Below are 18,340 nucleotides of genomic sequence, written 5' to 3'. Positions count from 1 at the left end.
TCTCCTCTCTTGCTTGGCACCCTTTAACTGGCTCGTTGGGTATCGGAGGCCATTTCTAATGCAGTGCCAGATGTTTGCCTGAAGCTTTGTTTTTACATTTACAGTTGCTCATTTGCATTTGTCCAGCAGGACTTAGAATTGAGGTCAGATCCAATCTGATCATAGAGCTTTTGCTCTGATCACAGCAAAAGAGATCACAGTGAAAATAGCTGTTCATTTATTATCACTAAGAATATAATTTAAGACTAAAAATAAGAATATTATCACAAGAAGTCATATAGTCTATTAATAATATATTATTGGTGGACATCAGTCTAAAAATTTTAAACCCCCCTTTTGTAAATGTGATATATATTATACCCAGTCTTTTAAGGCCATGATTTGCCTTTATAAAAATTACTGCATATCCTTTGAGCAAATATTGAATTCTCTCAACTGTATTATTCTTCCTGACATAGCTGTTCTAGTGTCACCATATTGTTGTGAATCTTTATCCATTCTTCCTGACATATCTGTCATACACTGCCTTCTTCAAAACAGGTCTGCAGGGCAAGATGGTCATGACAAAACCTTGCCCCTTTTCTTTTGGTTTTCTTTCAGTTTCAGACTATTTTTTCTCTTGATTTTGCTTTACATTTTCGATTGTTTTGTTGCAGAATAGAATTTTAAGGATAAACGCAAAACAACCTCTAACAGAGAATTAGGATCCATGCGCAGAGGTGCTTTAATACAAAATCCATGTAATACAAACATACAAAATGAAATCACTGCTGAGATCAAAGATGGTAAGCAGTCAGTATGCAGAAAACAGTGCAAACAGGCCAGAGGATAAGCCAAAGAACAAATCAAGAACACAAACAAAGGGTCAAACGGAGCATAAACGATCAGGAGAGTAACAAGACTCAGTACTTGCACAACTGTTTGTCAAGACTTCACAATGATTGAATGTTCTTTGCATGTTTATATACTAGAAAGTCAGGAAGTGGAGTGGAAATGGAATGGCAGACGTTGCATTAGAATTCCGGATACTGTGGCCTCTGTGGCCACAACCTTAAAGCGTTTTCTGCATTTGCGGGAAGTCAAACCAATTTACCATCTTTTTGTTACCTGTCAGAGATTAAAGTAATTGAAAGTCCCTTAATGGTGGTATTCACCAGTCTCTGCTGATTACTTCATTTTTTTTACTCCATTTTGTTAGAAGGAGCTTCCTGCTTCCTGAATTCAGAAATATTCCATTGCCTACAAAACGTGATTGTGTAATATGGACTATCAAAGCATTATAGGTTATACTGAGAAGTTGAAGGTGTGCCAAGGAGATCAGGTAAATGCACCATGAGTTCTAAGATGAGGAAGACTTCACAAGATGTTTTTCATAAAATGGGTGTGTTCATAGTCCATTGGTTCAGTGGTTCACACAAATGGGAAACCTTTGGCTGTCTTCCAGCTGCCAACTTAGTGGAGAGTGTGGATTGATCCAGTTGCAGGGAGTTGCAATATGGATCTTTTAGAGTGATTTGAGAAGCTAATTAATGCCTTGATGGCATGGGGGTGAGCATGGGCTTTCCTTTTGGGCAAATGCTGGAAGAAAATATTAGCTAAAAATGTCATTATCTAAATGCTTGTCTTTGCATTTGCATCATTAACTAATTTGCATTATGCTGTTAATTTTGCTGTTGTTTTCTAGAACTGTTGAAAAGACCTCACAGTTAATGTTTCAAATGTCTAATTTCTTCTGAATGCAGCAAATATTTCATTGACACAATATTTTCAGAACCACCTCATTAATATGCAGCGTCAATCTCACATGCATATTGAAGTTACCAGATGTGACATGTTCCCATCTGCTCTATCTCAGCTAACACATGTGGTCTATGAAATTCTGCTTGAAGTCACTGAACAGTTGAATATTGGCTTTCACTATATTTATTAATAGCCATATCATAACCTTCATTTTTTCACAGAGCCTTCAGCTTTGACAGGCGATAATTACAAAAGCATGGACGCTGAGCAACAGGAGGCAAAACAACCAGATTGAACATTCAAGAGATTTAACAAGTTAGAAGTTTAGGACTGTTGTCTAAATGAAAATCAAAGGAAGTTCTCACATTGGGGGACAACTAATTCCCCTTAATTATGAATAATTAAAACGAGCCTGCCCATGACTAAACATGCAGTGGTAAAAATCGAGTAGTCTGAGAAAATTGGGCCACCTGCACACAAATCCATCACTTCAGAACACAATACAATGCTGGTCACGTCAGCGATGATTGCAGATTCTTTCCCTCTTGACATCTTGCCCATCAGAATGCTGAGTGGGTTAATGCAGTTATTATCCAATTGGGATATTTATTAGTCTCATGGTCCATCCTCTTGTCGTTGAGATAGCTGCTGGCATCTTGCTCATTAGTCCAAAATGCATGGCAGGAGCAATGATGATTGGCAGTATCAAGGCCAACTTAGGAGCTTGCAGACTAGACAGGCATGAAATTGCAATTGGGGAATGAAACCGGAGAAAGCAAGGGAAGACTAGCAGAGAGATGGCTGGCTTCTCTCCACCCCACACTATAATCATCAAGTTAATCTCAGTGTCCAAATGCATTTGTGATGAGTCTGGCTGGGGCCAGAAGCACCCAGGGCTCAAGCTGTTGATGGATGGAGTAGCAACATAAATGAGACTCACAAGACACTGCCCCCTCCTTTTTTCCCCCCTTCTGTTCTGCCAGTCAAGGCTGATGTTGATGAAATGGAAACCAACAAAGGTTCTAAATTTATATTCATCTTTATATACTATGCTTGTATAGAAATTATACATTATTGGAATTATATACTATGCTTGTAGTATATGGAATTATATCCTATGCTTGTATACCTGAGAAGAATATGTAATCTGTTGTGAACCTCTACTCATAGTTCCTCTTAAGGATCAGTTGTCCAACTGTGGCATACATCCATCAAATCCTGCTTTACCTGCAAGTCTTATGATGATGATAATGTATGAGGAGTCACATAGACTCTCATTAAATGCGTATTAGATATGCAGTTGTATATGAAAGGAACAAACATGACGGGGTTGTTGTTGTAGCAAATAATTAATTGTGGGGTTTTTGTGGTGGTACCCAATGCCAACGAGTTACTGTTACCACCCAGAAGTTGATTATTTCCCCAAAACAGCATGTGCTCAAGTGTTTTAGTCCTCTTATACCATATTATACCATATTAAGTTGCCAACATTAACATTTTTTTATTTATTGAAAAAGTTACATCATCACTTTAATCCATTTATAGTTAAGTTTAAGCAGCTGCAAACAGTTATTCTAACAGTTATCAGCCTGTTTTTTTTTTAAGTTAATAAGACAAAAATGCAGATTGTTGTGTCCTAAGAAACCTTAAAACCCTCGTTCTGTATACTTTCAGATGTCAGAAAACGTAGGTTACAGCTTTACCTCTGACTTTTCCAAAGCACTGGTACTGGAGTCTCCTTCTAAAAATGCTAAATATAAATGTCTCATTACAGAAAACTTCACCATATCAAAAGTTTCACTTTTTTTTTTTAATTTGTTTATGACACGTCCACCAAGTCCTCTTAAGTTGTCACTATAGGATGAAATATATTAGAACAAGAGTGTTAATATAGAAACTTTCTGAGCGATCAGATTTGAGAATTGAGGTTTCAGAATGAATTCTTTTAACATTTTCTATCTGACAGAACCTTTTTGGGTAACATTTGTGAACCTGCTGCAAGGTCTTTGTGTAATATGTGTCACGTCTGTGTTTTTCCCTTAAAGATACAGACTACATCACTGCAGAGGAAGCACAGAAAGTGGAAAAGATGCTGGCTTTCCTGACCGAGGAGTCCAAGCAGGCTGCAGCCACAACAGCGGTGAGTACATAGATTTAAACACGTACCTATATCAGGATCCCCATACAATTACAGCTACGGCCCCCGCTCCAATCAAGGAGAGAAGTTTTAATATACATTGAACTCTTCAATAGTTTCATCTCGCTGTTTTTCTGTACTTATCGATATATCAATAATTAGTAGGGGTGTAACAATACACCCCGGTCACGATTTTGATTCATTTCACAATACTGGCTTCATGATTCAGTTAGATTCAATTTTAATGATGAAAAATCACAAAAATCAGAGTTCACCATATCTCTAATTAATTTATAAATTCTCTCAAAATGCATCGATGCATCATTACATTCCTAATAATTATCTATAATGCCTGTGAAATTGCTAGGTAAAGCACATTTATCAATAAGGATGTGCATATTAAGCCAAATATTAACAAATTGTCATTTTTCTAATTGATGTTATGTTGAAAAAAAAAAAAAAAAATATATATATATATATATATATATATATATATATATATATATATATATATATATTACACTGGACACTATTCTTGCACAGAACATTCATCTCTGTTTTTTTTTTGCTGTGCTTTTATTATTTACATTAATTATTGCTTTATATATTATACAAATATTGCATATATTATATCATATTATGCCTGTCAAACCCGTAAACGTGTGCTAGGATGAAGCTTTAATTGAAGTGGAAAATTGATACTTGATTACGCCACATTTCAGAAGTGTTTTTTCCCTCTCCTAACAGTTAAGTGATTATCTATACATTAACTCAGATATTGAAATTAGGCAGATGGCACTTGCCTATTAATCAGGGCTCTATTGTATACTGTAATGATTCAATTCGCATTATTAGCTGTTACAATAACCTGTTTCTCTTTGTCTCTTACTGTATGAAACTTTAACAACTATTGTACAGTTTTATTAACTTTTCAAAGTAGCTTATTATCCCAGCCCTTCAAAAAGTCTAAAAAGGTGACTAGAATAAATTTAATTTTTCCTTAATATTTTTTGCCCCGTGGTTCCTGCATGGCCTTTTCAAAACCCTGAGTGGTGAGACATCTTCATGATAATATAACACAAGTCCCATTGTGTTTCTGCTACTGAATCACTTCAAATGACCCGAGGACTGAAAACCTTTATAGACACTAGAGCTGCAGCACTCAAGTTCAGATCTTGGATTCTAGTTTGGTCTCAAGATGTTTTCTGTATTGACTTGGACTTGTCTTGGAATTATTGACAATTGTATTTGGACTTGTTTCTATGTTTGGCATTGATCTCGCTAAAAATGGTCTTCGACTTGACTGAGAGTTTGTAAAAAAAAATAATGTTTGTGTTGTCTTTTCTTTTCACAAAGTTTGAAGTGAAGAAACCCAATCTTCTAGAAAACAGCTTAATCACTGGTGTAATGCACAAATGAAGCCCACTAGTTGAAGTAAAGGCTTGGCCTTGAAAAGAATTTGATGGTTTTCATTTATGATCTTGACTCTCGCTTTCATTTGGCCTCAATCTTCACTTGGCCTCAACCCCCTTAACACTCAGTCTTGACTTGATCTCAGCTAGTCCTGGTCTTGGACATGTCTTGGATTTGACAGTGGTTGTCTTGTCTACAGCCCTAGTACACACATTGCTTAACCTCAAGCAAACACGATCCTGGATGAAGGCCATTTTTTTAAAATGACCTTATATCAAAAAGCACTCTAAACCCAAACACCTGAAGTTTGCTTCAGATTGGATAAAATGTCCACTTACTATCCTATTTGCATTGTATCACTTGTTTCTAAATAATTAACAAGTCATTAGTCATTATAATGCACTATAGAGGGTTTAGTAAAAGCCATTAAAGTGTTTTTGAGGTCAGATTAAAGAGATACAGGAGGATCCTGTGGCTTGGCTTTAATGGACTGAGTGTGTATTCCATGTTGGGGCGTGCACATTTGCTGCTCCCAGCTCTGAGAGAATACCGCATAGTTCGACTGCAGAAAACAGAGCTGTCTGCAGTATGAAATATGATCTCCGGTGCCTTCCCTTCCTAAGCAGGCCGAGGCAAAATCGGATTTTATGTGCTCTAAATGCATCCATGATTCAGCCAGAACCCTCTCTTACATTAGAAAGTCAGACTGGCCTTTAATGTAGTGCTCATGTGGTGAAAGGTGCAGGGCCATTTCTCAAATTCCACATGACTGCATTTTGGAGTATGAAGTTTACAGTGTGTTAGAGAACAGCTGCAAGTCTGGTCAGTGTCAAACCGGAGTCTACTCTGCATCATAAGGCAAGCACAGAGTGCTCATAATACATCATTAGAAGGTTGAGGAGATGAAATGAAACTTGGATTGGTTTTGAGTTTGCACTCCTGTGCAGGTGTTAACTGAGGATATTTACACTCATCATATCTAGAGAGATCTTTGTAAATAACTAAGTGATAAATCAGTGCTTTCTCTCTGGTATTTTCCAGCCAAATAGTGTTCACCATATAGGTTTATGGTTTTTGTTTCAAGGAACCACTGAAGGGTATTTTTGTTCTCATTAATATAGAAAATTACCATTAAACATACAGCCATGCACATACACAAATACATGCCACATACACTTACACAAAGAAAACATTTGCTAAATGGGTTGATATTAAATTTTATTATTCCAATCACTCTCTTTTTTCATGTTTTACAATATTATTGCAATATTGTATTAAGGTCCTAGGGAGCATTGCGTAAAATAGACTATATGGCCTATAAAGTTGTGGACACCTGACCATCACACCCACGTATAAGTGGTTCTGCCACAAAACTGGAAGCACACGATTGTCTAGGATGTCTTTGTATGCTGTAGCATGACAATGTTCCAGCATGACAGTGCCCCTGTGCACAAAGAGAGGTCCATGAAGACATGGTTTGACATGATGTATAAGAAGTCAAGTGTCCTGCACAGAGCCCTCACCTCAACCCCACTGAACACCTTTGGGATGAATTGGAATGCCGACTGTACACCAGGCCTCCTCTTCCAACACGAGTGTCTGACAAGCTCGTGTGGCTGAATGATCACAAATCCTCACTGCCACGCTCCAATATTTAGTGGAAAGCCTTCCCAGAGGAGTGGAGCTTATTATAACAGCAGAGGAGGAATACACTTGGAATGGGATGTTCAAAAAGCATATATGAGTGTTATGGTCAGGTACCTACAAACCTTTGGCCATATAGTGTATTTCAAATGTTTACGATTTAACAGCAAAGTTTGAGTAAAAAAATAAGAGAGTAGCACATATTATATACTTATACCAGCTATATGCATAGTTCTAAGCAGGAGATCATTTCAGATGATCTAATTTCCTGAATCACACCTAGCTGACACACCCACTTAAATAAGATCTCAGGAAAAAATTAGTAGTAAAATATGCAATTTTGCATGGAATTAAACATTTTTCAAACATCCCCTCTGTAACATCTGTGTCAAATGTAATTCACCCCAACACTGCTTAATCTAAAATGCCAGGTCCAATTTGTTTTTAATTAAAGGAGCAAGTGACTTTGTGATTGCAGCTTGAGTGACTCATCATGAGTAAAGTGGAACTGGCAACATAATTTTTATTGTTTATTGTCACTAACCTGCTGATAACATCTCATTTCATTCACACACTTGAAGTGGTTTTGAATCCTAATCGTTTAAATGTCAGACTTACTGCCGCTGAAAATGTCGCTAATCTTTTGAAGTGTTTCTATTTGAAAAATAAAATGATGCACCCAAATAGGGGTGGAGCTATGAAAACAATTGCACTATGACAATATTATGTTATTTACATGTTTACACTACATATTTAAAGACATTCAAACTTTATTGTTCTGATCAGCATTATTTCACTTGTTTTTTTAACTTAAATATATTATATTGTACTTTCTGAAATAAAAGGTCTATAGGAAACACAAAAAGTAAATAAAAGTTTACAGACTGAAGCACATGAACAAATTATATGAAATGAATCATTAAATAACTTTTATGGCTAATGATTTACAATAATAATAATAGTAATAAAAAAAAGACTAACACTGGAGACTCCTTCCAAAAATGCTAAACAAACATCTCCTCACAGACAGCAAAGGGGGTGAATACTTATGAAATGACAACTTTTATGTTTTTTATTGTAAAGAATTTTGTAAACTATATTGATTTCTCCCCCACTTTAATATTATGGGATATTTTGTGTAGAGTCATGACATACAATCCTAATTAAGTTCATCTCAGGCCCGGGTTTGTAACACTAGCAAATGTGGAAAAGTCCAATGGGGGTGAATACTTCTGCAAGGCAGTGTGTCATGAAATACCACATAAGAGAACATTTCTCTGTTAGAAGTGTGTGAAATGTGCTGGCATTATATGCGGTGAGTTGGAACAGCGAGACACACTTTAGGATTATTCTCACTCTGTGCAGACAGACTGAAGCTAATGGACGCTCCTCAAACGTGTTTATTAAATCATTACTGTTTTTGAAATCCTGCCCGCCTGGTAGCTTAGCATCTTGTTAACTGTGTGTGCGTGAGTGATTGAGTGTGTGTGTGTGTTTGTGTGTGTAGGCTGCTCTTGTGTGTTTTTCCACACTCCCTGACATTTGTTTACACGTCTTTGCCAAGAACAACAGGCCTCTGATGCCCAGGCAACCAGGCGCGCTGTATGTCTTTTGTGCTCTCGCCTCTCGTGCTCTGTGTATGTGTGTGTGTGTGTGTGTGTTGTGCGTGAGCACACAGTCTGTTAGTAGTAAAAAAAAAATGGTTGAGGTTAGGCTTCCACACAGCTCTCTTTACAGTGAAGCGAAGCACTCAAGTGGTGTCTGATTACCAGTAATTGTTCCAGTCTATCTCATTCATCGCATTTCTGCATTTAACAGCCCCCGATTTATTAGTTTGGAACTGATGTTTTTGTCTGCGATTGAAAGGAACCAAAAAAAAAAACCTCCCCCAAAAAAACAACCCAAAAAGTACATACCGGTATAATAGGAGTCCTGGACTAAGTGTTTATTTTGCAAATAAAGAGGCTGGTCTGTTCTTATCATGATTCAACATTGAAAAGTGTCCACAACATGATCCCGTTCAAGCCTGGCACGACCCGCTCCTGCAGCCATCTTGTACTTATTTCCTGTCACAGCTAAAGGTTTGGATCAACATCACTTTGGATAAAAACAAATGAGTAAATGGAAACCTGTCGTACACTTTTTCTGATTTTCAAAATGATCCTTCTTTCAGAATCTCCTGCGGATGCTTATTATGTTTTTTTCATGAGATTATCGACTGTCAGCCAAATAATTTAATAATTTAATCCCTCGTCACTCTGGATAGTGGGTGTGTGATTAACCAAAGGCAGCGAAGGTTTATTTATAGGCATAACGCTGTGAGAAAGTGTATTGATTGACTGACACGTGTGCTCGGCTTTTACTCTGACGCTGCTGTGACGAGCACGATGACCTTATTATACTGCTGCGTGACCACCTTATTTCAGTTACATAAGTAAAAGCTTCCTGCTTCACATTTGATTTGGTTTTTTGATTGGTATGAGGTTGCATAACATTCAGTTCACTTCATTCAGTCTCATACAATTAAACATGATGAAAATGATTGAAATTCAACACATTAAATAGTCATGACAAGAAACATGCTCATTTACACAGAATGCAAACTATCAAATGCAAATCTCACCCCTGTGAGAAACCAGTTTTAGTCTCCACCAGGAATGATGTAATCCTCTCAATAAAGCTGAAATTAGTTAATACAGGACATATTTATTTCACTGTCAAACACAATCCAGCTCATTATTCTATTCCACTGTGTATGCATATATACATATATGTATGCATATGTACATATATGTACATATATATACAGACACACACAGTCGGGGTCATAAGTTTACATATGCCTTGCAGAAATCTGCAAAATGTTAATAATGTTAAAAAAATAAGAGGGTCATAAAAATTGTGTTTTTTTTTATATATATAGTTCTGCCCTGAATAAGCTATTTCACATACCAGATATTTACATATAGTCCCCAAGACAATATAATAACTGAATTTACACAAATGAACCAGTTCAAAAGTTTACATATGCTTGATTCTTAATTCTGTGTGTTGTTACCTTGATGATCAGTGAGTGTTTTTATGTTTTGTGATAGTTGTTCACGAGTCCTTTGTTTGTCCTGAACACTTAAACTGCCCACTGTTCTTCAGAAAAATCCTCCAGGTCCTGCACATTCTTTGGTTTTCCAGCATCTTTTGCATATTTGACCCCTTTCCAACAGCAGCTATATGATGCTGAGATCCATCTTTTCACACTGAGGACAATTGAGGGACTCGTACACAACTATTACGAAAGGTGCAAACATTCACTGATGCTCAAGAAGGCAACACGATGCGTTAAGAGCCAAGGGGATTGGTGTTAAGTGTTATTATTCTGTTTATAGATCTTTTTTTATTTAGTACTGCCCTTCAGAAGCTACATGAGATATTTACATGTTTCCACGAAGACAAAATAATAATTTACACCGATCATCCTGTTCAAAATTTTACACCCCCCGGCTCTTAGCTAGGCCCCTAGCCTAGCTATTTATAGCATTTTAGACGGACTTCAAATCTGTCTTTAAACCGTCATTTTGTCAATCTGTTTCAGTGGTTATAGTTTTCTCCTCATTAGATGTAAAGCTTAGTCTCGGATGACTGGACTGTGACTGTCAGTGTTGCCGAGATGGCTGCCTTAGTCTCCTGTAATGACTTTGTTCTTACATCCAAATATTGCATTGTGTGCTGATGTTTTGTGTCACTGCTGACATTTCTGTTTTAGCCCAATGTGTCTTTCAGGTTTACAGCATTTAATAAAAAATTGCACGTAGTGGACGAGTTGAGCTGCAGCAGTGACTGGAGTTGACGTGTAACGGTAATGACTTGGAATACAGATATAATATATTGAAACAGTACTTTTTTTTTGGAAAAAAAAAAACATTCTGGCAGTACAGTTTAAGAGAGTGTGAGACTTTTCAGCAGAGGGAAGAGTTTTCAGATGGCAGAAGGAAAGACGCTTTTTCTGAAGTGGGTTGTGTCGTCTGTATCTGGGTCTTCCAGATGGAAGATACTGAAATACGACATGTGCTGGTTGGGAGGAGTAAGCGGATATTTACAAAGCTCTTTTCCAGACGTATTTTATGTTCAGAGATTGCACTGTTGGTAGATCATATCCAAATATTTTCGAGGCCTTGCACACAGTGCCTTCCAGTTTCCTTTTGGTGTGTGAGTCAGTGTTGCCGTAGCAGTGTTGCTGCTCAGTATCAGACCTTACTACTTAAACAGGTCTTTATTTTGTTTTTTTGTTTTTTGTCTGGAAACTCACATCTGCCTAGCCTTCTTCCTGAATTTAAAGCAGTACACTATTGTTATGAAGCAGCTAATTAACTAGCTAACATTAAATCTTTCAATAACATTCAGTAGTATCACCTAGCTGATATTTAGTTTGTGAAATGTAAAAAAAAAGTTCCATTAATTTCCCAGCAGTGAGGAAACACCAACATTATTGAGAATTGTCTGTATATTAAAGCCACTACCATTTTGTTCTGCAAAGGTGCCTTACGCAGCTGTTTTGGAGTGAGTACTTTATTAGGCTTTTGATAGATGGCTGTAGAAATGGTGTTTGAAAGTCTCATTTATACACACTTATACTCTGGCTGGTATAAGCAGACTAGCAGGGCTAAGCTCTCTGTCTTTGTTGGTGCCAGATGGGCTGGTTTATGTATTTCAGAAACTTCTGATTCCCTAGGATTTTCACACAGAACAGTTTCTAGAGTTTACACAGAATGGAGCGACAAACGGAAAACACCGAGTGAGTGACAGTTCTGTGGGTGGAAATGTCTTGTTGATAAGAGAGGTTGGGGGAAAATATCCAGATTGGTTCGAGCTGCCAGGAAGGATATAGTAACTCAAATAAACACTCTTTACAACTGTGGTGAGCAGTAAAGCATCTCAGCACGCGCAAAACATCAAACCTTGAGGTTGATGGGCTGCAACAGCAGAAGACCACATTGGGTTCGACTCCTGTCAGCCAAGAACAGGAATCCGAGGCTATCATGGGCACAGGCTCACAGGCTCACCCAAACTGGGCTTCTGAAGTTTAAAAAAAATCACCTGGTCTTTTTCCAGTCTTCCGCTGTCCAGTTTTGTTGAGTCTGTGCCCATGATAGCATCAGATTTCTGTTTTTAGCTGACATGACTGGAACCTGATGTGGTCTTCTTTCTAGCCCAGACTGTAGATTCATGCAGTTTATTGAATTTCACGTATGTTCTTTCATAGAAGTCGGTATCGTGAACACGAACAAGATGGATTATTTACTCCATCATCATTTTTACTCCATAATGCCACTGGTGAAACTAAAAGTAGATAGCACATATTCCAAAATATAAAGTATTACACAAAAGGACAGTCTACATAACCTTAAGTTTGGTGGGGTTTTGTTCTGAATGAAAAGATTACAGTTTGGCATTCTGGAAAAAAAACAAAAAAAACCTGTATGCACCCAGTCTTGCTTGAAATGCAAAAATCAAAATCATGAATGCACCTATTAATAGATATTAGATTTTGGTAAATTTTAATCTGTTGTCACGACTAGACCTCTCTGCTTATACTAGTGTAATGCCAAACAGGATAAAGTAGCTTTATACCCCAAAAACAATTTTTAGTTTAATTAAGCCATTGCTGAATATCTGCTCTGCTCTAGCACCGATGTCTCCTTCCAAAAAAATAATAATTTTTATCTTGGAAGCAAAAGCAGTCTGATGGTTTGGGATGGGGGAGTGGCATTTTAAAGAAGTGCTTTGAAGTAATGTTCTGCTGGGAAGCTTTACCCAATTACCTGGCTTTTTGTTCCAAGCACTTTCTGGCCTGAAGCAGAGCTGCAATTATCTTCTCCACAACAAACGTGCTGCCTCCCTTTTAAGCTTCAGCAGGCTTGAAAGAGAGTCAAGTTTGACATTTCTTTACTTCTTTACCCTGAAATGTAATAGAGTTTTTTATTTAACAACTCGACAGAAGTGCTGTGTACAGTGGCTTTTAAAGTGCTCCTTGAAATCATATCTAAAGAGAAGCGCTCTTTTGTGCTCAGATTGTATGGTCTTTGATTTTATTGCTTGTTTGAAATTGGGATTTGTGAATGACTATATAACATTTTGACATTAACATTAACAAGATATTAACAAGACATTAACAAACCAAAACCACAAAAACAGCAGCAATTTACAAAGCGCAACAGCAGATCAAAAAACACAACAGTAAATTCAGAAACACTTTAACATTACCTGTTGCTTATTGGACACAGTATATGACTATCATAAGCAAAAAGAATCAGATTTTTTTCAGTCTGCTATCTGGGTAATCTAGCGAAAATGATTTCAAAAGTAGTTCCCTATAGTTAGTTACTAGCTACTTACTAGGCGCCCGAGTGGCACAACAGAAAAGCATTTGCCCTGACATTGGGAAATCGCAGTGTCACAGCCATCCATGGCCGAAAGCCAAGGGAACAGAATTGGACTCTGTACTCTTTACTCCAAGGGATGGATTACTCGCTGTCTCCCCTGTCAATCACAGCGACACTAGCCACTCATGGGTGTCTGTGAGCTCATGTATGTGGAAGAGGGCAGATAGCACTTTCCTCTGAGTGTGTTATGCTGCCCTGTGATGCAGCGATTTGAAAAGATGGAGTCGGCTGGGTTCACGTGTTTTGGGGGAAGCATGTGTTAGCGTTCACCCTCTCAATTGGTGCGTGTCATATGATAGGGGAGACCTGGCTTGTGGGTGGGAACTGGCATGTGACCAAATTGGGGAGAAAAATAAGGGGAAGAATGGGAAAGTTACTTATCTTCTTATAGTGTGTAGCCCCTTCTTTAGAATAACCCACCTCCCTTTTTTGTTTGTTTTAAGAATATAAAAGTTGACAGCATATCTAAAATAACATCATATGAACACTCTTGATTAAATATATATAAATATAAATAAAAGCATCAGTAGATTCATTTCAGCTCATACCCAAAAGTATGTGGACACCTGTCCATCACTGCTATATGTGCTTTTTGAACATCCCATTCCAGATTTATTCCCTCTTTGCTGTTACGGTAACCTCCATTCTTCTGGGAAGGTGTTCAGTGGGGCTCTGTGCAGACCAGTGGGGTTCTTTCACTTCAGCCTTGGCAAACCATGTGCTCATGGTGCTCGCTTTGTGCACAGGGGCACTGTCATGCTGGAACAGGTTTGGGCCTCTTAGTTTCAGTGAAGGGAAATTATATCCTATAAAACTGTATGCTTCCAACATTATGGCAACAGTTCTGTGAAGACTCACATATGTGTGTGATGGTCAAGTGTCCAAATACTTTTGGCCGTTTAGTGTACTTGCTCTTACTGTAACCATCTTCCAGCTGTCTGTTTTCCGCGGTCTCTCAGATCGACACATGGAGCAGCCATGAGCATGTGATGTTTAATAAGAACGTACCCTTTCTGTTTTGAGTTAATGTCGGTGTGTTGTTAGTTTTGCTGTTGTCTTCTGATATGCTGATTTCTTTTTGGTTTACGGATGTGTTTTTCACTCACAGGTCACCGTACAAGAGTGATGAATGCAGTATGAATAATTTGTTTCTGAGCTGTGCTAGTTTATTTTCATTTTAATATTTCATATCTCATTTACTTTGAACCTCGGCCTTTAGGATGGTGTCTCTCGAAACATGTTTATCTAAGGTGATGCAAATAGTGTTTGAAGAAATCCATAAATTAGTCGTAGCTCGGGATGGAAATTTGTGTGGAGTATTCATCTGTGTTACTATCTACCTTAATCATTCCCGCTCTGTGGAATCAGATCTCCAGCCTCATGCTGTGCTCAGTGCTGTAAACATCTCCAGCTCTTTGTGAAATACCACTCTGCCTGTGTCAACTAGGGCACATCAGAGGAAAGGTCACTTGTCAGATGTGAGCCAGAGTTCTGTGGAGATCTGAGAGCTGATGCTCCTCTTACTGGGTGAAACCTTCGAGCAGCAGTGTGAGTCCTCAGCTGGAAATGCCCTGGTTTCCAGAATCACAGGAAACTGATACAGCACTAAGGACTGCTGATGCAGCGTTGCAGCAGAGATTACAGCTGGACTAATGAAGCAGGACAGGCAGATGTATTAAACTGTATTTAGAGGACCCTAAGTCCTGCTAGTGCCCTGGGCTGGTAAATATTGACACATAAATAAAGAAAAAAAGGACAAAACATTTTTGAAAAGGGGGCACTTCCAAATGTGCAGGAGGAATATCCATTAAAAAAACCATGTGTCCTGGAGGAAAATCCTGTGCATGCTGATAGTGAGTGATGAAAGCAATAGCTCTCATACGGGTAACAGCTTCAAAGTTTTAATGATCATTACTGGAGAAGGTGAAAGATAGGAAGAAAAAAGAAAGGTAGAAAAGAGAAAAATAGAAAAAAAAAATATTGGATGGGGGGATTGTTGGAGAAAGAAATAATGGATGGATGGTTGAAGAAAGAAAGAAAGAAAGAAAGAAAGAATGAAAGAGGGTGGATGGATGGATGAATGGAAAAGAAAGAAAGGACAGGTGAGAAAGAATGGATGGATGGATGGATGGAAGGAAGAAAGGAAGGGTGGAAGAAAGCAAGAAAAATAAAGATAAAGGATAGGTGGTGGATGGAAAAAAGGAAGGAAGAAAGAAAGGATGGGTGGATGAAAAGAAAGAAAGCACAAACGAATGAAAGAATGAAAGAAAAAAGAAAGAAAGAAATGAAAGAAAGAAGGGAGGATGGATGGATGGATGAATGGAAAGAAAGAAGGAAAAGATGGGTGGGTGTATGGGAAAGAAAGAAAGAAAGAAAGAAAGGATGGATGGATGGATGAGAAACAAAGAATGAATGAAAGATGGATGGGTGGATGAGAAAGAAAGAAAGGATGGATGGATGGATGGATGGATGGATGGATGGATAGATAGATAGAAAGAAAGAAAGAATGGGTGGATGGGAAAGAAAGAAAGAAAGAAAGAAAGAAAGAAGGAAAGAGAAAGAAAGAAAGAATGAAAAGATGGGAAAGAAAGAAAGAAAGAAGGAAAGAGAAAGAAAGAAAGAATGAAAAGATGGGAAAGAAAGAAAGAAAGAAAGAAAGAAAGAAAGAAAGGTGAAAGAAAACTGGGTGGATGGAAGGATAAAAAGCCAGCAGCAGTAAATATATTTGGGACTTGCAGCTGTGCAGGATTGCTGAGTGCCTCTGTGCACTTGGAAGTGAACCCTAATTTAAAAGAAGTGCATTATGGAAAAGAACAAAATGAACTACTGCAGTACCATTCAGATGTCCGGTTGCCTGGAACTGTGGAACTGTATAACTGTATAACTGAGGAACTACGGAACTGCGGAACTGTGGAACTGAGGAACTACGGAACTGCGGAACTGCGGAACTGCGAAACTGCGGAACTGCGAAACTGCGGAACTGCGAAACTGCGAAACTGCGGAACTGTGAAACTGCGGAACTGTGGAACTGTCCTGTCCTTCACTCTCCGTAGGGAATAAGGAGATTTGTACTCTATAGGATTCTCAGACATTAATGACACACAGCACTGAGATTTAATCACATTTTGGGAAACAAATGTAATGAATCTTAAAGATACTCATGTGAACTTTTAGCAGCTTTTCCCTGTGTGCTTGGTTTCATTTGAAATTGAAAGGTTCAGACTGCGAACCTACAACCTGCATTTGCAATTCAATCTTTCTGGGGAGCGCCCAGACTACTGTTTCTTTCCCTAAGAAGAAAAACAATTCGCATTTCAAATGTATTGCCCCCCTCTTCCCCTCCTTTCCATTGAAGAATCTTCTGGTTTGTTTCTGATCCGCTGTAAACCAATCCGACGAAGACGGAACTGCAAAGCTACCTCCACCTTTGCATTAGTAGTGTATAGCAGTGTATCTTTTTCTTTTTAGATGTAGTTTCTTTTACGTAAAGCGAATGACCTTGTGCTGTGTTTAATGAAATCTGATCTCTCTAGTGATGTGTGCTGCAACTTAAAGTAAACAGAGAAAAAAAAAAAAACATGAAGGAAAATGTAGTAAGAAACATGACTGGCGCTGCAGGAACACAACACACACTGGAACAACAGGGTCCGGTACTCAGAACTCTACTGTAAGGTCATGAAGTTAGCTCACCTGAGTCATAGTGAATGGTGACTGGGCATGAAGGAAGGAAGAAAGAAAGAAAAAAGAAGGAATGGCATGAAGGAAAGAACAACAAAGGAAAGAAATGAAGGAAAGGAAAACAAAGGAAGAAAAGCTAAGCAACTAAGCAAGAGGGGAAAACAAAGGAAATAAACTATGGAAGGAAGGACCCTAAGGAAGAAAGGAAGGACACTAAGGAAGAAATGAAAACTTAGGAAGGAAGTAAATAAACTAAGGATGGAAGGAAACAGAAAGAAAATGAAGGAAGGAAGTGAACAGGAAAGAAGGAAGGAAACAGGAAGGCAACTAAGGAAGGAAGGAAACAGATGAAAGCAACTAAGGGAGGAAGGAAAAAGAAAGAAACAAATAAGCAAACAGTGGATGGAGGAAGAAGAAGAAGAGGGAAGGAAGGAAGGAAGGAAGGAAGGAGAGGAATATAAGAAGGAAAGGAAAGGAGGAAGGAAGGAAACTAAGGAAACCAAGAAAAGGAGGAAGAAAACAAAGTAGCAAAGGAAGGGAGGTCGGGAGGAAAAAAGCAATGAAGGATATAAATGAAGAAAGGGGGAAATGGAGGGAGAGAGAAAGGAAGGAAGGAAAGAATAAAGGAATAAAGGAAACAAGGGCAGGGAGGGATGAATCTAGGAAGGAATGAGAGGAATAAAGGGAGGAAACAAAGGAAGGAAGTGAAGGAAGAAAGAATGGAATGACCACAAGAGAAAATAAGAAAGAAATAAAGAAACAAACAAACAAGCAAACAATGGAAGATGAAGGAAGGAAAGAAAGGAGTAAATGGAAAAAGGAAGAAAGGAAGAATTGAACTGTAAAACCAGTTGCAGTCATACTTTTGCATTCCTAAAGCTGCAGTGTCACATATTCTTACACGTTTATTATTCTAGTGTAAGATGCTAGTGGATGTTAACCTTTTTGCTGGTTCATATAAACTCTTTAAACTCTTTATGATCGAGATGATGCTGTAGTGATGCTCTGTGCTTAACCTGATAGTGCTTAATCCAGAAAGTGGCTTTCAGCAGCGTATCAGGTGTTGAGAGTTCATGAGGTTAATATTCTCAGTAATATGGCTTTAAACAGCGCTCATTCTTTGCACCACAGTTCGATCACTGTAGCGTAATTGCAGATGGGGGGGTCAGTGTATCCCCTAACAAGTCTCCAGACAATCAGTTCTTTTGTTTTTCTCACACTGAATGACAAGTTGTTGTTGATGCCCTATTCTTCAAGGAATTCCACCTTCTCCCTTGTCTTATTACTGACA

The 18,340-nt window shown here is 38.2% G+C and overlaps 1 protein-coding gene across 1 annotated transcript in view; it reads left to right on the top strand.

Annotated features, from left to right (window-relative positions):
* LOC113538129 (E3 ubiquitin-protein ligase RNF123) overlaps window positions 1-18,340 on the top strand; it is a 136,480-nt gene that overhangs the window by 106,986 nt on the left and 11,154 nt on the right. Inside the window, exon 37 of the mRNA XM_053227327.1 lies at window positions 3,786-3,880. Within this exon, the coding sequence (XP_053083302.1) occupies window positions 3,786-3,880 (95 nt within the window). The remainder of the gene's footprint in view (window positions 1-3,785; window positions 3,881-18,340) is intronic.

Source organism: Pangasianodon hypophthalmus, chromosome 20 (assembly GCF_027358585.1).
Source record: "Pangasianodon hypophthalmus isolate fPanHyp1 chromosome 20, fPanHyp1.pri, whole genome shotgun sequence".
NCBI classification, from domain to species: Eukaryota; Metazoa; Chordata; class Actinopteri; order Siluriformes; family Pangasiidae; genus Pangasianodon; species Pangasianodon hypophthalmus.
The sequence above is the reverse complement of the archived record's forward strand: the minus strand, read 5'-3'. Positions and strand labels throughout refer to the sequence as shown.